Raw genomic sequence first — 22,981 nt, 5'->3', positions numbered from 1 at the left:
AAAGTGGGGAACAAAATAATGGAAGAAATTCTACAAAGTTCTTGGCTGAATGAGATGTTCAGCAGGGAGTTAGGTATAAACAAATGTGTTTTATTATTAAAGTTTTAGAACTGTATTTATGCTTAATTTGTCCTTGACTGTGTAGCCACATCTTTGGCAGAGGATAGGGGAAGAAAGCAAAAGACTAACCTCATCCATTATAGGAAGAAGTGTGTGTGCTACCTAGGTAAAAGTATGTGGAAATAGGCTGATGCATAAGATTTTCTACAAAGGTAAAGTGAAAAGTTGTGGGTGCTCTCTGATGTTTTCTAAGTGAAATTTAAAATTTTCATTTATCACGCATCTGAGATTGAGCTATCCTAGGGAATTACATTTATGAATTAAATATCTCAAAAATAAAATTGAAAAGAGTCAAGATCAACTTTGACTTTAGACATTAAGAGCTTAAGGAAGGAGCTTATTTGCCTCAGGAATTATATAGCAGAAAGAATAATGTCTCATTAGAAGGGAGAATCCAGGCTTCTTTGATACTAAAACCACAAAATCCCAATCTGTATGATGGGATATATAATAACCTTTATCTTAACCTTTTCCCATCTTTAAGAAACTACTGGCTGTTGAAGTCAGGTGACATGCAGTGAAAACCTATAAACATTCATCTAGATTCCTTAGGGTTTTTTGGATACAAGAGAGATAAACAGAGCTGTCAGGCCTCCTTTGCAGTCTGACCTCTTTCTTTGCTAAATTATGCTTCATCCCCCTTCCTCTCACAAGTATTGATTCCTAATAAACATCTTGCACCCCAAACTCAGTCTGTGTCTGCTTCGAGAAAACCCAACTTGTGAAAACATCTAAATAAGCGAGTTTATGTAGGTGATGTACTCACATGTGCATAAATCTGTAAGAGGAGTACAACAGTCGTTAAGAACTCGGACTCTAAAGCCAACATGTAAAGTACAGCATAAGGATATAGCCAATAATAATGTAGTAACAATGTGTGGTGTCGGATGGGTACTAGGCTTACTTACTAGGGTGATCACTTTGTAAGGTATGTAATGTTTAATACTATGTTGCACATCTGAAACTAATATAAGATTGTATGTCAACTGTAACTGAAATAAAATAAAATATAAAAAAAAATAAAGCCAACATGTGCTTTGGTTCAAAGCCTAGCTCTGCCACATTTTACTGTGTGACCTTAGGTAAGTTATTCACCTTTCTGTTTCAATTTTTTCATGTGTAAAATGAGGATAGTAATAGAATTTACCTGCTAGAGTTGCTCTGAGGATTAAATAATTAACATTTATAAAGCACTTAGTACAGAGCCTACCATATAGCTGTTATTCAATAGTGCTACTTACAGATTTTTCCAGTGTTTAGAATGCCTTTTCACAAATGTAAACTTGAAAAATATTTTTTTCATACTCTTTGTATACCTGAGATGTTGCAGAAGAAACAGAAGGTGATGGTGATGCAGGTGGAGTTAGCAGGCTGCAGGGTAAGTTTAATGTAACATAATGTTCATGGCTGCAGATGATTCGCAAAAAATCCAACCTCAAGGACACCAGGACACTTGGATTTGGTAATGAATAAAGCTTTGAAGATACCTTGTGAGCAATGCGTAAACAGAGAACACCAATTTAATATATCGTTTCTCTAATACCAACACCAGAATAACAGAATAAAGGATTAAAGAATAGTACTCAGTGGGCAGCTTTGGATTCTGTGATATAAACAACAGTATCAGCTTTCTCCAGAAATACTGTTAACATAAAAAAAACCTGAACTACAAGATTTACTGTACAAATCCACCGATTAGGCTAAAATCCATTCTTATATTTCCAATATAGCATCGATATTTCCACTTCTCTAAGATGCACTTTATGAAAGAAAAGTACACCACCAAATTAACTTCATCAAGGAAATTTTCCATTCTTTTTACAGTACTTTGTGTTAGCCTATATTTATCACTGTCTACTTGCCTATTTTCCCAGCTATACTGTAAACTACTTGAGGACATACATAAACTGATCTAATAGCTTTAGCATCCCTAGGGTCTAGCTCAATATTTGGCAAAGTAGGAGGTCAATGCTTGAAGAATAAAGACATAACAGGTTTTGGGAGCAACAGTACATGAAATTCAGGGGACAAAGTAAAAATAATGCATACTGTTGCAAATATTTACAAGTGGGTAAGTGCCCACATGTAGTTTTAACTTCTCTATTAAAACAAACATACAATAAAGACATCCAATACAACAGATCTTCAAAATTCTAAATATTAGACTGCCAAATAGCATTCCTATCCAGTAGTTCCCAAAATCTAATCTGTGGACCTGCTAGGAAGTGCTTCACAAGCACTGTGTACCATTCTCCTAACCCCACCACCAGGATTCAAACTCCTCAATAATGCTTTGATGGGACCCAGAGATCTGTATATTTTTGAAGTTCCTTTAAAAGGTAATTCTAGTATGATTACACAACTTATTAGCAAAATGGCCTATTAGGACCAATAACTAACGTTTTCCAAAAGGCAGGTTTCATTAACCAGTTGATACAAATTTTAAAACAAAATCAGCTGTTTGTGAAAAAGTCCCAGGATGCTTTTAGTTGAGAAAAAGCAAGATAATGAATGACATTCAGGAACTGGGTAAACATCTGTCCATGATTCTACATTGTCCAGGGCTGCGTTAGGAATACACAGCAAAGTGTAGCTGCTTTAAACATCACTCAAGACACAAATAGTTCAGTTAGCTGTTCATTCGGTATAAATGCTACCCTCAAATGGTATCGTGGGGGTGCTTTACAGTTAGACCGCTGACTTGATGGGTGCTCCAGAATGGGAATTAAAGAGTCATGAGGGGGCCAGTATAACCCAAGGAAAAGCCAGCTGTACTAATATCAGCTTGCTAGACTCAGACTCCTGTGTTCTGATTAAACAAATATAATTTATTTTTGCCTTACTAATAAAAATGCTATTTTTTACACATTAGTATATTAGTGTGTACTTGAAGGTCTTTTAGCTCTAGTTGTAAAAAGAACAAACACAATATTTGTTCTTTGATTACTAATTATTACTAATTATGCATTACCTGTTTATAGTAGGTCTTTATAAGGCTAAAAACAAATCCTCTGTCCATAACAGACAACAGATCATTGAGAAAGAATGCAAGACTGGTGTTGAGTCTCTCAACCATTTCTGTGTCCTGAGAAACAGAAAAGAAAAACCAAATAAAAGTATGGGTTTAATGTGAGCTTGAAAAGATTTAATAATAAAAAAAAAAAGTTAAGTCATCATTACCTTCTGAAATCGTGAAACTATATCACTAGCAATTGTACTGACAAGAGCATTAATGTCGTCCATGAAACGTTCTGGAAAACGACTTTTCCTTGGTGCATCAAGTTTATCATTGAAGTATAAATGGTGCACCATGCTCTTCACCTGAAAAAATAAGCCATTAGTTTAATTTTTTACAGGTGCAATAAACAGTTATAGCAATTCTAAACATAGGACTATTTTTTCAATATACCATGTGATTTAATGTGGCTGAAATACTGTTAGCTCCTCGAATATTTTGAACAGTTCACTACAATACTTTATGTATTCCAAAGATATCAAATACGATGCAATTTAATCACTGCATTACCTTTCATAAAATTATCCTGTTAATAGGAAAGAAATTCTGTGTATATCAAAAGAAAAAAATTCACTCTTTAAAACTGTTTTAAATTAAATCTTCCCAAGACTCAACAATTTTGCCATTTCATATCCCTAAACTGTGAACTTTGAGAGGTTAGAAACCTTAACTTCACTATAGTCTTCAGCATCTAGCGTCTAGTGGCAAATGGTAGGTGTACCTTAAATATTGTAACTAAATATTAATAAAATATTAGGTAAAAATTAACAAAGTGATTTAAGGTTACAAAATGCTTTTGGATATGGATTCTTATCACAACAATGTGGTAATGGTAATAAAGATTTTAAATTCAGGGAAATTAAAGCCAAGCTAAGTCTTAAGCTGCAGACTTTTGACCGTTGGACTATTTTATATTTAAGAAATCTGAATACGTGTATAAGACTATCAAAAAATAAGTTAAAATTACAATTTTGATCTTATATTAAAAGCACATAAATTACAAATTTGGTGTTTATTCTCTAAGAAAAAAAAATGTTACTTATCATTTAAATATGGTTCCTTACTTATTTGATTAGTAAATCCCTAGAAGAAATGTCTTTTTATCCCCAACATATGTTACAGTCAATACTGAGACTGGCCCTATGACATACTCTATAAGTGCCCTTTTCTTTTCCTTCCTTCCTTCGTGTTTTGTTTTCCTTTTTTTCTTATTTATTTTTTTATTTACTTCTTTTTTGGAAGAAAAAGTTTCAATGATTTCAGCTTTCTAGAGGCTGAAAAAAAAGGTCTCTAGCACCAGAATGCCTAAGTGGATCACATTTCTGCTATCTACAAACTGTATATACTTAGACAAGTTACTTAATCAATCTGTGCCTTGGTAATACTAGTTCACTGAGGCAGTGCTATTGTATTACACTGCATCCACTTGACAAATGTTTATTACTTTTGTGTATATGTGTTTATGTTTGTGCAAATATTAAAATATTAATTCATTCATTTTTAATATCATTATTGAATTAAGCAGACAGACTTTTTTGTTTTTATTTTTTAATTTGTTGTAACTGGCATATCTCTAAGAGCTTTCTAACCATAAAAGACTGGGTATCTATAAAGCTCTCTTTATCTATGTTTGGTATGAAATCTACAGTACTGGCATTATACAGTAGCCTGTTCAGACTAAAAGAGAATGTATCTCAGGTTCTTTAAAAAATTAGCTAATTTCTGCAACCATTCCTAAAAAAAAAATTAAGTGAGCTTTATAATTCCACCTAAATTGTGCTGAGTGTCCAGTGTTTATTTACAGATGTAACAAATGTAATTTTGTCTTGGAGGCATATGTAAAACTATAAGATGGACGATAAAAAAGATATCTAGTATAAAATAATGAGATAACACAAGTGTTCACTAAGGAAAACAATATTAGGAACGTGTTTAGTTTGCTCACCATTAACTCAAAAAAGAACCAGGCTTGTTGCAAAGCTGATTCCCGAACGCTGCCACTGCAAACAACCCACTGCAAAGCCAGCTCCTCATGAAAAAGCTATCCAGAAGTAAACCCAAAGTTATTTTCAAAGTCAAGTCAGTTAATAACACAAACCAAATAATAATGCAACTGCAAATGAAGATATAATGAGAATAAGCAAAATAAGGCATGTGAACCATTCAATGATGCAGTGAGGACACCCATTAACGAAACGGCTATTTATACATGTAAGACAGTAGCATGTTGAACAGCTGAAAAAATTACATATTATCTTGCAGTAAAATGTAATTTTAAAAGGACAGGTGGGAAACAGCCTCCTAAATTGTACCTGCAAACAGAAACTAGACCAAAAACTCAGTTACAAATAAAATCTTGTCTGTGTCTTATACATATACTTCAACTTACGCAAATACATTAGTGAACTTTGCTGGTACAATTTAGGAAATATGTTTAAAAATTTAAACTTTGATATAAGGCATTAATTTTCAAGTTTTCAGGTTTTTAAAGTCTTTTTATAAAAATGGCAGAAATTTCCTGCCTTGTAATGGATATGCATACAAAGCATTTGCAAAGTAGTGTATATTAATATGAAAAAGGACTAACAAAACTGTGCATAAGGGAAGCAAATCAACATATCTTACTAAGAGTGATAATTTTTCTAACTCATCTTCCTTTCCCTGGAGATTTAAAACACAAAACAGAAGCAGTTACAGAAACAGAATTAAGAGTTGAAACATTTTTTGGCACTAAAATTTGATACTCAAATTTCAATTTACTAAACTCTAAAAACAGTCGATCCCAAAGATTATAATAATTATAATAATGTAAAAGAGCCTGCACTAGAGAGGTATGCTCAAAAAGGCATCAGACAAGCAGTGCTTGCTCAAATGTATTTTTAAATACAATGCAAATATTGTAACATCTCATATTGGTGATGTAAAGAAATTTTTTATCCATTTAATTGTTGGAATTATTTTCCCCCTATATGGATTGTCTTCATATAAATCTACCTTTTTAGTTGGTAAGCGTCCCGTTAATGTTTGTAAGAAACTTGACGTCTCTGTGTGCGAAGACATACGATTACAACTTCGATCCATAGCCTATGAAGTGAAGATGAATGAATGACGAGATAACATTAAAGTCTGCTGTGGATGACTTTGCAGCTCAAGGATTACATTCAATTTTTGAAATAGTGTATTATTGTGGTTTCAACAACCATCTATTTTATTGCTCATCTCATTTTCACCATTTTAAATTGTTTTAATGACAATGCATTAGAAATATCAAAATGGCTTCTATATATTTATATTCTTTAAAAAGATGAATATTTTAATAATCATAAAAATTCAGAGTGCTGCAAAGAATGAAACTTTTATTTGTGTGATCTATATACATGCACATATCTAGTAAGAAAATGTAAAAACATACTTCTCAGCTGGTTTTAGACCAAAATAGGAAATCAAGAATTTTATATTCAATAAAAAGAATAAAAAGTTTAGAATGATTTCTTTCATTTTTCACTATTATCAAAACTACTATTCAGGTATACCATATACTACATCAAATATAAATCAATTATATTAAACAAGAAATTAATTTTTTCTACAAGAACAGAGCATTTTCCTCCAAAGCCAATACACAGGTGAGAAGCATATTTTGAGGTACCATGCAGTATTAGCTCTCAAGCAATTAGACCTAAGTAAGCAAAACCTAATTTAACTAAGTTATAACAAATTTCATACTTTGCAACACAGCACAAATTAAAATGGATTTTTGCTTCTGGTATTTAATCTTATAGCATGGGGATCATATACTGTTCACATTTATTTTCTGCTTATTATCAGTATTTCTAGTCAGTGATTATGAAAAAAAAAATGACAAGAGAGTAAATGCTAAATGAAAATGATACAATAGCTACACTTTAAACCAAAAGCAAATGGAAAACTGTCAGGTTTTTTCCACACAAATTTTTTTTTAGATTCCTACTGAAGATGTGCTATCCCTAAAGTAGAAACTGTTATCAAAGCCATCAATTGCATAAGCAGCAGGCACTGAAATACTGACAGGGTGTATAAGGAGGGAAGGAGGAGACAGGAACTAGGAAAGCAGAGCAATACTGGTGCAGTCGGTGGTATTCATGCATAGTAGTTGGAAAATGTGCTAAGTAAACAAAAATACACACTTTTTAATGATTAAAAAAGCAAGCCACTGAAATCATAGTATATACTAAAAAGTAATGTTCTAAAGGGAAACATCAGCAGCCAATAAAGAAACCTCTAATGTAAACACCACCTGTGTTGATTCTGCACTTGGACTGGGGTTGGATCCCCATGGGGCAGCTTTTGGACCACCAGTGTTAACCCAGGAATTGGAGCGATCTAAACCCTAAGCATATAATAGAAAGCAGTTGGAAAGGAAAGAAATATTACATGTGGCATGCTATAATTCTTAAAGAAATCCAGACTTTCCAATGCAAACATTTTTTTTTAAATTAGTACTGTTAAAGCAACCAAAATTTTAAGGCACCTATAGAGTACTATACTAGTTCACCAAAATTGTCTTATTACATGAGGTTTTAAAAATCAAGAACATTAAATATAGCATTAAATGGTAATTTCTCTTTATGTAAAGGGATCACCTTGAAGTACCAACAGCTAAAGTTCCCACAACATCAGCCCCACAAATTTCTCTTTAAAGATGGTACAAGTTAGCAACACATAATCTCTTCTGAATATTAACTAGAGTTTAAAAACAAAATGGAAGAAGAAAACATTCCATTCTTTTCTAAAAGACTTTAATTTCATTCCATCTGTCATGAACTGAAAACTTCCGCGCAGTGATAGTTCATAAATCTATTTGACTTTGCCTCTTCTTTCATTTTCTTTTAGGGACTGTTAGGAAAAATTAAGAAAAAGAAAACAGATGCCTAATATTTTCTTTTTTCTAAAAATGATGGTGAGTTTGGGATTGTGCTAAGTTTTATTGTGCTTATTGCAATTAAACCTAATAGGGTGCTATTTTATATAAATAGTATAAGGAAAAACATTACGCTGGAGGTATTTATAGGAATTATATCTTCATCATCACTATCATTAATTTAAAGTTAATTTAATATGCTATTAATATGTATGACCAGAAGTGAATTATGTCTGTCTGTCTCTGAAAGAGGTTATTATGACCCCAGGTGAAGGGAACTGGAGCTTTACTTCAATTTCTCAAACCTGACTGATAATTAAAATTATTTGGGAAGTTTTATAAAATTTAGATTCTTGGCCCGACCCCCAGAAATCCTGATTCAGGAATCTGGGCTGGGGCCTAGGAAGCTGCTATTAGAACTGGAGCAAGTTATAAGGAATTTTTAGAGGATGGTGGTGTAAGATTTATGAAGACAACCAAAGAGAAGCTGACTGAAAAGATGAAGGCATGAGCATGGACCCAATTCAGAAAGTGCCAAAAGAAGGATAGGTAGAAGAAAAGAGTAGTAACAATGTTAATTAACTTTGTATAGACAGTATCACCCGGGAAGCTTAAAAACAACCACAAACTTAGAGGCAGGGCCCTACCTCTAAACAACTAAATCAGAGTATTCTGGGGAGGGAGAAGTGAAGGGGAAGGAGGGGAAAGGGGGCGGGGACAAGGGGGAAGACAGCCTGCTAGCTTTCAAGAGTTTAGGCTTTAGGGAGATAATTTATTGTTCTTTTTCACCTATTTTTTTTCAAAAATACAAACAGGTTGAAATGATGTTACAATAATCACCCATACATTTGACACTAAATGTATAAGGCGAGAGTTCAAATCTTGGTTCTACTGCTTACAAATTGTAAAATCTAAGGTAAATTACCAACTAATAATCTTTTTCAGTTTCTCAGCTATAAAATAGGAATAGTGATAGTGTCTCCCTCATATTGTAAAGAGCAACTTAAATGATGGAAATACATTATTAAATACAATGCCTCAAACATAGTAAACTCTCAAGAAACAGTTTTAACAAAAACTTTCCATTCATGTTTTTTAATGCTTCCTAGCAAAGTAAATTAGAAAATATTCAACTAGTAAAATTATATAATCAGTACATTTGTTTAAAATAAAATACCTGCCTTCTCAGAACCACATTATATTATCTCAAATAAAAGCAAACCAGCATGCAGTGTTTTCCCAACAAGTTAAAACAAAATTCTTCACCAGTCTCCAATTATGTCTCCACTACATAAGTGTCAAGTTCTTCCCGACATTTTCAATTTTTATAATCAGTACTCACGCCACAAAAATAACAAAACATAAGCATAAATTACAAATTGTGTTCTCTCTACCACAAATTTCCATAAAAAGAATAACAATAACTTTGCTGAATTCTTTCATTCACTTTTTAATACCTTGTTTAATAATTTCCTTTAAAACTAAGGTACATGTTAATCAGTAATGTGAGAATAAACAATAAATCTCTTTGTTCAATTATATATTAAATCCACAATACTAAGACTCTGTACAGTTATAATTACATCAGCAATTATATTTAATTAGAGAAGAACCTGTGGCCAATTATTTGTAAAGGAAATAATTTTCATAAATTAGGTGTTAAAAAGCTAAGAATTATATCAAACAGGCCTTAGTTAACAAATTCATCAATGATATTTACTCATGTAGTAACTTTGTTTACTGATCTCCAACTAACATAGAACAGGTTAATCAAAGATGCAAACATGTTTGCGAAAGTGTTTTTGTTGTCAAATCCCTATAATATTATTTTGTCCCTTAGCTACAGATAGGCTCATTCCTTGTGCAAGGCCCGTATTGTATTTGACTTGACACGAACACTCAACGTTATAATACAAAGATTTGGCTTTATATCCACAAGTCTTCATCATACTGCCTAGCACACAGTAAGCTCTCAGTATTTGAAAATGAAAAAATAGGAGATGACACCTTAGCAAGAAACTATATATCAATGTAAAATTGAATTAGCATTTGATTAAAAACAATAAAATTCAGATCTGATGTAACCATTTACATAATTGAGTTAAAAGACTATTGCTGGGACAATGAAAGAATAGATCAGTTTTGGAAAATAATTATGAAGAAAGTCTCACAAATAATGGTTTTATAGCCACTAGAGTAATAAAAGCCTGCTGATATAAGTATTCTTGAATTTTGGGAGTTCTGCATTTTGTATTAAGGAATGAAGTAAGTTTAACTAAAACTTTCATAAAGCCAGATCTTAAGATCTCAGTGCTTACTGACATCATTCACTAGGTAGCTGCCTGTTGAGTATCTTCAGTATGCTGGACACTACTGTAGTCTCCCTTTATTTGTGGTTTCACTTTCTGCGGTTTATTACTGATGGTCAACTGTGGTCCGAAAGTATTAAATGAAAAATTTCAGAAATAAACAATTCATAAGTTTTAAGTTGTGCATTCTCAGTAGCATGACATAATCTTGCGCTGTCCGGCTCCTTCACCACCCAAGACGTGAATCATAACTTTGTCCGGTGTATTCACACTGTATACGCTACCTGCCCATTAGTCACTTAGCTGCTGTCTCCTTTTTCAGATCAGCTATCGAGGTATCACAGTGCTTGTGTTCAAGTCACCCTTAGAGTAGCCTAACACTAGCTCACAACGCTTATGTCACTCACCTCACTTCATCGCATCACATAAATATTCTATCATCTCACATCATCACAAGAAGGGTGAGTACAGTGTAATATTTTCAGACCACATTCACGTAACTTTTATCACAGTATACTCTTATAATAGTTCTATTTTATTAATAGTTATTGTTGTTACTCTCTTACTGTGCCTAATTTATAAATTAAACTATATCAAAGGTATGCAGTATAGGAAAAAACATAGCATATATAGTAGTACAGGTGGTGATAAATGGCTCTACCTTTAACATGTGCAAATCAAACAAAACGATTTACAAAAGGCAGCTGAGTTTAGAATTCCAGAGAGATTTTTACTGAAAATATAATTTTGGGAGTCATTAGCACATAATGGTATTTAAAAGTATGGGACTTGATAAGATCACCAATTTAAGTATGTGTAGAAAGAAGAGAAGGGAAGGGAAGAGAAATAAGGATAGAGCTTGCGGGCACTTCCAGATTAAGAAGCCCAGTAAGTAGAAAATAAACAAGAAGAGAATTTAACTGTCAAAAGCTTCTGGAGGGCCGGCCGAGTGGTGCATTGGTTAGGAGTTGGCTTGGGATGTCAGCTCTGAGCAGCAGAGCAGGTTCAGATCCCACATGAGGGCCAGGGACACTGCGCCCTCTACAGCTAAGATGGTGAACAACAGCTTGACCTGGAGCTGGGCTGCTGTGAGTCGCCGGCGATGGTGTAGGCTGCAATGGGGCTGGCCGGCAGCGAGCATGAGCTTTTGTGAGCTGCCTTGAGCCTCTGTGAGTGGCCGTCCAATGGCCGGCGAGCAACTGCCTCACCTGGGAAGAGCGCAATGGTAATACCAATATGGGCCAGTGAAGTGAAGTCCTCCACAACTAGATTGAAGAACAACAGGACAGCAACTTGTCTGTTCCCTTCCCCAATTCCCTAACACTGTTCCCCTCCCCCAATTCCCCAATAAAATCTTTAAAAAATAAAGCTTCTAGAAGGGAAAGTAAGCTGAGTATTGAGACCTGACCGTTGGATTTGGTAACAGGGAGAGCACTGATGATATCAACAAACGCAGTTTAGGTGAAAGGTGGGTGAAATACCTGATTGAAGTGGGGTAAAGTGGACAGGAGCAAAAGAACTAGACATAGCACGTCTAAAGGTCCCTTTTAAAGAATTCTACTACAAAAAGTTCTAGAAAAATGACAAAGAAGCTGACAGCAGAAATATTACAGGGGAGATTTTTTTTTTAAATAGGAGAAATAATAACATGCCCGTTTGTGGATAGGATGATTTAACAGACAGGGAGAAACAGATGATGTAGAAGAGAGATGAAAAGAACTGCTGAAGTGAGTATCTTGAGTAAGTGAGAGGCGATGGGAGGTTAGTACAAATGGAGGGAGTGGGTTTAGGGAAATGGATAGCTCATTTATAGCAGAGCATTAAGTATTATAGGAAGCAGATGGTAGTAGGTAGGTAGATGCTGCGATGGTAAAAGTCTACCAAAGTTTTCTTCTGATGGCTTCAATTTTCTCAGTTAAGCAGGAGATAAAGAGGAGAGGAGGAGGAGGATTGGTGGAAAGGTGTTAGGAGCTTTGAAGTAACAAAAGGCAGCATGAAACCTTTTTCTGGGAGAATGGGAAAGTAAAAGGAAAACAGAACTACATATACTGACATGGCACAGGCAGTCAATAGGGTTCAAATATGATTTCAAGTTTGGTTAAGCAAGTAAAATGAAATTATAGAAAGATAAGGAACTTGAAGTTTGATTATACCAGGGATAATTATAATGATAGAATGGAACTTACAATAAGATAAGCTAAATTAGTAGAAAGAACATCGAGGGGATAAGGCACAGTATAAAGGTCATAGAATCAAGTGATTGGAGGTTGCAGAGAAGTTGGGAAATTGTTCGAGTTGGAGTACTAAAGAGAAACACAGGAGCTAATGGTCAGAGAACAAAATGCATGGCATTGAGATTATGAAGGTTAAAGTTATTGGCAATGACAAGATCTAGGTTATGACCATGGCTGAGGCAAGGTGAAAGACAAAATCATTAAAGAAGAGTTACTTAAATTTCTAGGACAATAAAATCAGAAAAAATAAAGAACAGCTCTAAATAAACTTCAAGATTCCTTACAATTTTTCCATGAGATAAAATTATACTACTATTATTATTAGGTATTATGACTAAATGATAGTCCAAAATAAAGGTAGCTAGCAAAAATTTTGCAACAAAAAGAGAAAACATAAAAACTATTAAATAAAACTTGATTCGTACAAGGCTGTGTTGTCATAAAATAAATTCTCATCTTACGATGGCTTTCTTAGAAGTTGATATATATCATGATGTATCATCAAAAGTAATGTCATATGTCCCATTTTATGGACTACCTGAAAAAAGGCAAATAATTCCAATATATGTAGACCTTTGTTCTAAATCTTGATGTTATAATTGATCAAATACATCATATAAAGGAAAACTCTAGAATCATGCTAAATGAGGCCCAGTGAAAATCTTACAGAAATTGAGACATTTAAAAAAATAGAACCTTCGAGAAAATGGTTATCTATAGCGCTTTAATGGGAAAATTTCTTAAAATTCACAAATCAGATTCATTCTGCTGAAAAACTGTATTTTACAATATAGAAATAGTGCTAAGTACTATCTCTATTTCAATGAGAAATTATCAAAACTAAAGACAAGGATAAAAAACTTGAGTTCTTTTCCTAAACATGGAAATATATGTGGGCTAAGGCTACAAAATATATTTTTGATCTGTGAGAAATTACTTTAAGAATTACTTAAAAGTTACTTTAAAATAAGCAATGCTTACAGTTCATTAGAAGCTTCTGAACATAAAATTTCTGTAACTATATGAATAGATGTGAGTAGCTCTGTTTTTGGTCAATGTTCAAGTATTTTACCTAACAAACAAACCAAACTTGATCTTAAAACAAAACAAAACAAATTATATTATAGTTCTGGCTAAGGGTCAAACACAGATCATAGAAAATGTTTAGTAATTCTTCCTCATATCCGACTGGAAATGCCAAAGAAAAGTTGGCTATAATTCCATAGCAATAATATCTTTATCCTTTCCAATAGCAAAAAATATATTTGAAATGGTTTGGTCAAAACACAACGTGACGTGATTTCTTGGCCTCAGTCTTCCTGTTCTTTTGTCCAGCTTGTTTAAACTCTGGGTTATTTTTGTACTTTATATAATAACTACTTATTCCGTAAGTATATTTCTTTGGTAATAAAGATGAATGCTTTAAATAAAATTTAGCTAGGTCTTACACTAGCTGGTGTCTTCCTTGTTGTCTGGGATAATTAACCATCATTAAATAAATAATATTTTTCTAATCCTGGTGCTTCTTATATAGAGTTTTCCATAGAAAATGTAACTCTATTACCAATCAAGGCTCATCATTATTCTTGATATTTTTTTAGAAGGAGGACTCATATTTTGAATCAATGATATGTCCCTTCCACACAGCAGTCACACAGGTCTCTTTTAATTTTACAGGAAATCACTCTAGCCATTTTTCACACGATGACGTATGAGACAGACAAAAGTGAGTAATATGTGACTGGTAAACCTGGACAAATTTTAGAATTTGGCAGATTTCTTTTTTTCTTTTTTTAAGATTTTATTGGGGAATTGGGAAAGGGGAACAGCCAAGTTGTTGTCCTTCAATCTTAGTTGTGGAGGGCTCAGCTAGCTCAGTTCCAAGTCCAGTCGCCATCCGGCCGCCCGTTGGCAGCTCATGGCAGCTCAGCTCAAGATGCCGTGTTCAATCTTAGCTGCAGGTGGGCATAGCCCACCATCCCATGGGGGAGTTGAACTGGCAACCTTGTTGTTAGGAGCACGTTCTTTCACCAGGTGAGCCATCCTGCGACCTGTTGGCAGCTCAGTGGCAGCTCAGCTAGGGCACAGCTCACTGGCCCTTGTGGGAATCGAACCGGTGATCCCGTTGCTCAGAGCTCGCGCTCTTAACCAAGTGAACCACTTGACCAGCCCACAAATTACACCTTTATACATTTTGTACTCATTAACATAGATTGATATTTTATACATTTATCTTTTAAATCAAGTAGTAAATATATAATAAAAAGAGGCATTATAAACAAAAAGTATAACACTACTGGCTTTTATATTTACTTATGTAGTTACTCTTTGTATGTCTTCAAATTACTGTCAAGTGTCCTTTCATTTCTGGCAGGTTTTTTTTGAGCAAAGTGCACAAACCAGTTTGTAATAACAAGCTTATGTAACGGAAACCCTTTGTTATTTACCAATAGAATAGAAATGTACAGATTCTTGCTTATTACTAACTCAAATACATTTTAAAATTAAGAATAAATTTAAATAATTGGAGATTTCTCATTTTTTCATAAATGAAAACCAAATTTATAGATGCTTATCTTCAGTTTACCTTACTGCCGATGATTGACCGTACTTCATCATCTGGTGACGTGGGAGTCCCAGATATATCTGGATTACTATTGCTAAGGCTCCGAGAACGATTTAAATTAAGGCTTGCAGGTCTCACAGCAGATCTAGCCATTGTGGCATAATGCACTGATCCTCCCAAACCCCCAGGACCTAGAATTGTGTGTAAAATAGCAGATAATTAAACAAAGAAAATTAGTCAGGAAAGGACCTGGAAAAAAAATCTCTGCCACTTTACAAAATTCCATAAAGATCATGAACTGCTTTTGTTTCTAAATGAAAAATACTATAAGAAAAACACTCAAGGCCTAATGATAGCTACACAAAGATGTTCTATTTTACAGTAGTTGACAAAATCATTAGAACTATAGTAAAATCATTATCTCTTCAATGTTTCTATGATTATAGATTACATGTAAAATAAAAAAAACAAAATAGGAAATACGCTCATGCACATTACCTTAAACTTAGATATAGGTGTATCTAGTATCAGGGACCCAAAATACTCCAGCTGATGTCTCTTCCTTTTTCCCACCCCTCCTGCTCTGCCCCTTGATACAGTCACTAGAGGGAGAGCCAATTTACTGTCAACATCTCTTAAGTGAGACGATGTTTTATTTCTCTATCTTCATCAGTGACAAATGAACTATAACAAAATGGCATCTTGTGACAATACATACAAAAAGACTAAAGATAATTATCCTACAAGCCCAGGATATATAAAAAAGTGAAGAATCCCTTTTTGTCTAAAATCAAGCCTGACCATCACTCAACCATATCCTACAAACATGAAAATAGCCAGCAATTATAGCCATAATTTATCTCCATTTTTCTGAATTAATCTTTCTGACTGTTATATTTGCAAATGACACACACCTGTAAACTAATTAATGTAGTCTTTCAACTCAGCATGTAAAAAAAGATGTTTTCCAAAATGGAATTGTAACATGAATGAAATAGTAAATGGAGGACCATTATATATAGTCCACAATCAATTAGTTACACACTCAGAGACTCAAGTACTATAATTTAAAAATCAAGATAGGAAATTATAAACTAGAATATAAGAGTCAATTACTTCTCTTTTTGCAATTATAAAGAAATAAAAAGAATTAAAACTTAAGAGTCAGATTACTATTATGCCCAGTTTTCATAATAAATTTCATAATTATTTGTCACCATTATTGTTAATATAGCCAATTGCTAGAAAAGGGAACTTGCCATTATCCTTAGCTATAAATGATGACTCATACAGACAAATATGTAAGTAGATTGAAAGGTACGAACAACATGACTAACTGAACAACTAAAGTCATTCAAACTAAGACATCCTCCCACTGTAACACCATCACTAACTTCCACTACCACCAATGTCATATAAAAAGGAGATAGCTACTTTGAGCATTAATATTCAGAAAGGCTACATTATTTTGTTAACCATGAAGAGATCAGAACTTTTCTAGAGAATAATCTTTTATATTATAGTAGATTTCAAAGGGTTATCAATCAGAGAACAACTGAGCCATCAAATTTCTCCTTTAAGATCCAATAGCACTCCACATGACAAATACAACATTCTATTTATCTTATCTTAACCTGGAATGATAAATGTTCCCAGAGACAGAAGAAGTTATTTTCAAGGTTCATTTCCAAGAATTACTTCAACCAAAATCCCTCTAATTCAATTTAAAGGAAGCTGTATAAACAATGCTGCTTTAAAATGTAACCTATAATGTTAATGTAACCTGTAATGATGCTTTTAAATGTATCTTTTTAACTCTAGCACCTAACAATCCATAGCACTTAGCAGTCATTCAATAAATGTTTGCTGTTGAATAAACACATCGCACTATGGACCATAAAATTATTTCAATTTGCCATGAACACAATCTATGCAAGATGATTTCAAAGTAAAAAGAATAAAATACCTGGTGATGGTGAATTAGGGTAAGTATTTGGAAGGCGAAAAACATAATAGATATATGATGCAAGAAGGCTGTTCCTGCCATGCTGGTCATGATTTCCTTCCAAGTTTTTGTGAAGCCGATTTATAATCGATGCCATGGCTTCAAAAGATGCTTGACCTAGATTAACTTTTAAAAAGGAGGAAAATATTTTTGCATTAACTTTTTTAGACTGTAAGTTCCAAATGGATCAAGGTATTGTCATTTCTATATTCATTAAGCTAGTGATTATATACAGTAAGTGTATAAAGATATTTGATATTGATTTTAATGATATCTTGTATTAGATGAATCAAAAATACTTTCGTAAACAGAATTAGAAGAAAAATTCATTTTACTAATTTAACACGAAAATTGTATGGGTTTGCTTACTCACAAAACAAAACATTATCCAACAGGTACCAGTATTTTGTAAAACCATACAAAACACATGTTAAAAAAAAAGAAATTTATCTTGTGTATTACCTTTGAGAAGTAACTTCTCATTTTAAGGATTTTGCTGGAAAGCTAAAGCGCATACAATGAACACATATGACTTTTGTTTTAAAAAATTAAAAATATTAACAAGAAAAGTAGATTGTTAAAAATATCAACTTAAGATATAATAAGAAAAGAATAGTGAATAAACAACTTGACTGAAATGAGTGACTCTGTAAAGAGAATTAAAAGGAAAAAAGACTATAGAGACTAAAAACAGAGGTTGAGGTAAGACTGTATAGCATTTTCAATGTCAGGCTAAGCAACACCTACCCAGTCATTCAGGTCAGTATGTAATAAGTATTTTGCACAAACCGGGAAATCTGATAGCACAATAAATAAATAAATAAATAAACCAAACAGCCATTGTGAGCCATAGAATCTCAGATTCTATGATTTATTTAATCAAGACAGGAAATAATGAACAGATAGTGAGGTCAATTAAGTTATCCTAAAAGTGGAATAATCAGATAAAGTGGTCATTTAGGAAGACTAATCTATAAATACTGAACTAGAAGAGAAAGAGATTAGAGAAACCTAAGTGGGGTTTAGCAATCCTACTTGTGTTCCTTGTTAATTCCTTTTCCTCAGAGTAGCTATTTCAAATCATCAGAATCCTCTTCAAAACTCAGGTCCACCTACTCCCTTATCAGCAATATTGCTTTCTATTTCTCAGAAGAAATGTACAAAGCATGAAAGTCCTCAAGTTTTTACCACAAATTTATCAGAATATGAAGGCATTTTTATTTTCTTTCCAAAGCAAGCAGTGCTTGTCTCTACATAAGAGTGGTCTATCCAACTTCACTTTTACCTTACAAGATTGCTTCATTAATAAACTCTCTCACACTCCTGTATCTTCAATGTTTCTCCTCGCCCCCGCACCGCAACTAGTTTCTCAAAGCATATAAACATGCTCAAATCTCTCCATTCTTATACCCTAATCAACCCTGCTTCCTCGTATAACTAAATATCTTTAAAGAACAGTACATGCATTTTGTATTCCTTTCATCATCTACTGTTCACTGCTTAATTCTCTATAATCTGGCTTCTACTTTCACTATTTGACTAAAACTATTCTAGTTAATTTCACCAGTGGACACTTCTTAAGTACAATAGATAAGAGTGGGACTCTGGAGTCACTGCTTGGGTTTAAATAGGCAAATTTTTTTAAGCATTATGTTCATCACTTTACTCATTCATAAAATGGTGGCGCTAATGATACCCACACACAGAGTTGTTCTGAGGATTTCATACATTAATATAAATAAAGCACGTAACACTATTCCTGGTACACAGTAAACGCTATGCAAATGTTTGTTACTATGGTTATTATTTTACTTATACAATCTACAATGATGAACACTTACTTTTTTTTTCTTAAAATCTTTTCCTATGACTTCTGTAATGGTATTCTACAATGTCTCTTCAATAGCTCTTAACCCACCACCCTTTTTTCTCCATCCCGCTGTCACCCATCTCTTATCAGGACCTCATAGTTTTTGTATAAAATTGTACACAATTCCTAATTTGTCTTCCTTCCTCCAGATTTCAACCCATTTCCATGCAGTACAATCATCTTTATAAAAGCCAAACTGGGTCAAGTTACTTCCCTAATTAAGTCCAAACCCCCTTCAATTTCGTGAAATGTCATGAACATTCCAACTCCCCCACTACCTATCATCTCCAACCACCAACCCTCCAATTTATAATTAATTATTTCTAATTCCCCCAACATTTCCAGGTGCGACTGCATATTATACACATGCTGCTTCATCTCCCTGGACTAGTTATTTATCATTCTAGGCTCCTACTCATCTTTAAATGTTCGACCCATGAACTACCTCTACTTAAAGTCTCCCCTAAAAATATCCTAAGGCATTCCATACTCCTCTCCCACTTAACACAAAATTTCTGTAACACATTAGCTGAAATTTCATACAAGCTCAACTACTTGGCAGGATTTAGGTGGAAGCTGTTAGCAAAAAAGTACAGGAATAAATCTTGGAAAAAGGATGGGAAACAGGAATACCTCTCTATCTAGAACAACACAAAAGAAAAAAAATATATAGATTTTGAGTTAATGAAGGAAAAAAAGCTATATAAAATAGAGGCTAGCTGATGAGTGAAAATATAGACTAGATAGATTACTTGTCATGTAAAATGCAAAATTATTTATCTGTTTGCCTGTTTTCCTAACTAGTCTGTGAGATCCTTAAAATCGGGAACTCTGAGTTGGACAGTGGCTAGCAGTGTCTGGATACCTAATAGTGCTTAATAAATACTTGGTGAATGAATAAATTAGTTTGTTTCCATAATCTGAGAAGAAGACCATATGGCACATTTACAAAAAAACAAACAAAATAAAGTCATCATTTTCTGGCATCAGAAACAAGTAAATAACAGTCCCCTCCAAAATCAATCACAGTCCTTACAGACAGCAAATAGGAATCATGGTTCTACTTCTGAAAAAGTTAGGAATGCCAAATTATAAATTTTATGATTCCCCAAACATAAGTAAATTACCTATTTGGCCAGCAATGACAGGAGGTCTAACAACTAAAAGTATTAGTTTATCAAGCAGAAGATGAAGAAATCGGACCACTGGTTCCAACTGAGAAGAATTCAATGCTGAAATGCTGCTCTTCAATTCATTTTCTAAGTTATTTTCCATGATTCGCATGTCTCCAATTCGGACCGGGAACATGTGTTCATCCAGAGCATTGACCAGAGCAAAAAACTTGTCAAGGTAAGGATCCTAAAATAAAGAACAAACAAAAGCACTAAACGATTATAACTCTGTATATTCCCCAAACTATGGACCATTAATAAAATATCTCATATTAGCTGATAATACAAAAAGTACATAAGTATATATAGCGTTTCCAAGTAAACATTACACCTATTTTCATTTATTATTATAAAGTAGCCACTTCAAATACTAGTGATTACTCAAGAAACCTATTGATACTAAGGATTTTTTTCCCAAGGTGAGTCTGACTTATTGTTTTAGAGCTCAATTATTGTGGCAGGTTTGTTAGTAACCTACCCAAGCCTTTATTAATTTATTGCCTCACAGCTCCATCGAAAACCACCATATTTGCCACATTTTGTATAATGGAGCTTGACTCTTCAAACTTCATTTCTCCTTTACCAGGCAGCTTGTGGCTGGGCTCTGACAACGAGGTACAGGAAGCAGTCTGCTAGGCTGAGGAGTTAGCAGGGACCTTTCTTCTTCCTGTTTGTTTTCCTGGCGGCTCACAGATGTGAATCTTGTGGCTCAGAGGTAAGGGACAGTCGTAACAGCATTCACCACAGCAATGGTGGCTCTCCTAGTTCCCAGGTTGGTGTCTCCCACCAAATTTCTTCAATACACAGCACAGCAGGCAATGTGTTCCTGCAGCCGTGGCATCCTCTCCCCAGAGGTTTCATTCTCGGTCTTCAGGATCCTCCTCTAGGTTTCTAAGTTCCTGCTTATCACATCCTGCAACTGCTATCTCTGTTACAATCATAGAATTGTCTTTTACCTCATTTAGTAGTGAATCACCTTTAACCTAGTTAATAATTATTTGTGTATAAATTTTATCTATTCAAATTACTGGCAGTTTCCATCTCCTGAATCAATTCTGACTGCTATTACTTAACCACCTCTATACTAACAGAACCACAGTCTTATTTACAGCAGTAAGTGATCAGTCCTAGGATACATGCCTGCTTTCCCAGCCTCCTTTATACCTAGAGATGACCATGTGCTATAGTTCTGACCAATGAGATGTGAGCCAAAGTCTGTTGGAACTCTGGGAAGACTTTTACTTAGTTAATAATGAAAACACACTTTAAGGAAAGGTAGTAATGCTGAACAGCTTCACATTCATAATTCTAATATGGTTCCAGTTTGATTATGTATGTTTTAAATGAGTAAAACGTAATTGTATATCCAGTAAATTTCAAAGAGCTACAAGCAAAAGTATAAAACACCAGAAGTGTTTGTCTTCAATTGATCCTTTAAAAAAGATCATAATACATGATAAAATTGTTTTATAGTTGCAAAATGGACAAACTTTTGAGCATTAGTCATCAGGACTGTGAATGCCAGGGTGCTACACAGTAGACACTTCCATTATTCTTCCCCTACATTCTATAGCTTCTAAATCATCTATATAACATATTTTCCCCCAAATCCCCATATGCATAAAGACAACATATGTATCTGCCTCCACAAAAACAAAGTTAGGAGTGAAACATAAAATTATTACCAAGTCTAAAAGAGAAAAGCACAATGATTATAGGAATTTTAAAAAGCATAGAAAATACTATATTTGTATACCTAAGAAGATAGGATGTGACACTAAGAATATTTCTATTAAGGGAAAGAATATGTTCTAACAGTATACTAAAATGTCTTTCTTATCATTATCAGAAGAATAAGGACTATAGGACACACAGGATACATCCGGTAACAGAAAAGGAAATACTGGAGCCTTTCTTTTACTGGGATCTATCTGTGTACTGCAAAATAAAACCTATCTACTACATTTTTTGTTATTGTTTTAAAATATAATAAAGAAGTGCTCTGTCTTACCTTTTCCCCTACCTCACTGTGCAGAAAAGAGTTAACATAGCTATCACTTGAAAAGCCGGCTTACAAGGGTTGCCTCTGGCTTGTGTCTGGGAACTTAGATTTCAGCAGGGTTCCCACTGAAGGGGATGGCTCACTATGCCTAAACCGTTTGTACAAACAATATGTTTTACGCTGAACACCTACTTTCCTTCTAGAAACCAAGAATTTTGGTATGTGTCAGGCTGGGGGTGCCTATGTGATAAGTCTACAGTAAAAACAATGTGCCGAGTCTCTAATGAGCCTCCCTGGCAGACAACATCAACTTGCACTGTGTGACTCCACTAGGAAAGGACCACTGGAAGCTTGCACTTTGTTTCCTCTGGACTTGACCTCTTTTTCCTTAGCTGATTTTGCTTTATATATTTCACTAAAATAAATCACAGTTATGAATATGACTATATACTGAATCCTGTGAGTTCTGCTAAGAAATTGCCGAGTTTGAAGGTGGCTTGGGAAACTCTGCACATCACCCCTTCCTTTTTCAAGTTAGAGAACCTCTGAATTCCATTTTAAACACTTGCCTCTTCTCATTCTACATTTTCTTTCTGGAAAAATCATATTTACCAATATAGATTCAACTATCACATTTATTCTGTTACTTCTTTTTTTTTTTTAACTGGGGAAATGGGGGAGACGAACAGTGTTGGGGAATTGGGGAGGGGGACTAGCCAAGTTGTTGTTCTTCAATCTTAGTTGTGAAGGGCGCCAGTCGCCATCTGGCTGCCCATCGGCAGTTCGT

The 22,981-nt window shown here is 34.1% G+C and overlaps 1 protein-coding gene across 3 annotated transcripts in view; it reads right to left on the bottom strand.

Moving 5' to 3' along the window:
* The window catches only part of DOCK7 (dedicator of cytokinesis 7), a 97,861-nt gene that overhangs the window by 60,246 nt on the left and 14,634 nt on the right, over window positions 1-22,981 (bottom strand). The window contains exons 5-13 of one of the 3 annotated variants that reach the window (XM_019655496.1): window positions 20,148-20,379; window positions 17,112-17,276; window positions 15,167-15,336; window positions 7,413-7,505; window positions 6,131-6,220; window positions 5,082-5,177; window positions 3,301-3,441; window positions 3,092-3,205; window positions 1,437-1,607 (exon numbers count right to left, since the gene is read on the bottom strand). In XM_019655496.1, coding sequence (XP_019511041.1) covers window positions 1,437-1,607; window positions 3,092-3,205; window positions 3,301-3,441; window positions 5,082-5,177; window positions 6,131-6,220; window positions 7,413-7,505; window positions 15,167-15,336; window positions 17,112-17,276; window positions 20,148-20,379 — 1,272 coding nt within the window. The remainder of the gene's footprint in view (window positions 1-1,436; window positions 1,608-3,091; window positions 3,206-3,300; window positions 3,442-5,081; window positions 5,178-6,130; window positions 6,221-7,412; window positions 7,506-15,166; window positions 15,337-17,111; window positions 17,277-20,147; window positions 20,380-22,981) is intronic. The other 2 variants (XM_019655497.1, XM_019655498.1) reach the window with 2 other exon arrangements.

Source organism: Hipposideros armiger, unplaced genomic scaffold, assembly GCF_001890085.2.
Source record: "Hipposideros armiger isolate ML-2016 unplaced genomic scaffold, ASM189008v1 scaffold_240, whole genome shotgun sequence".
In the NCBI taxonomy this organism is placed as follows: Eukaryota; Metazoa; Chordata; class Mammalia; order Chiroptera; family Hipposideridae; genus Hipposideros; species Hipposideros armiger.
Note: the sequence above shows the minus strand (reverse complement) of the source record. Positions and strands in the feature narration are given on the sequence as shown.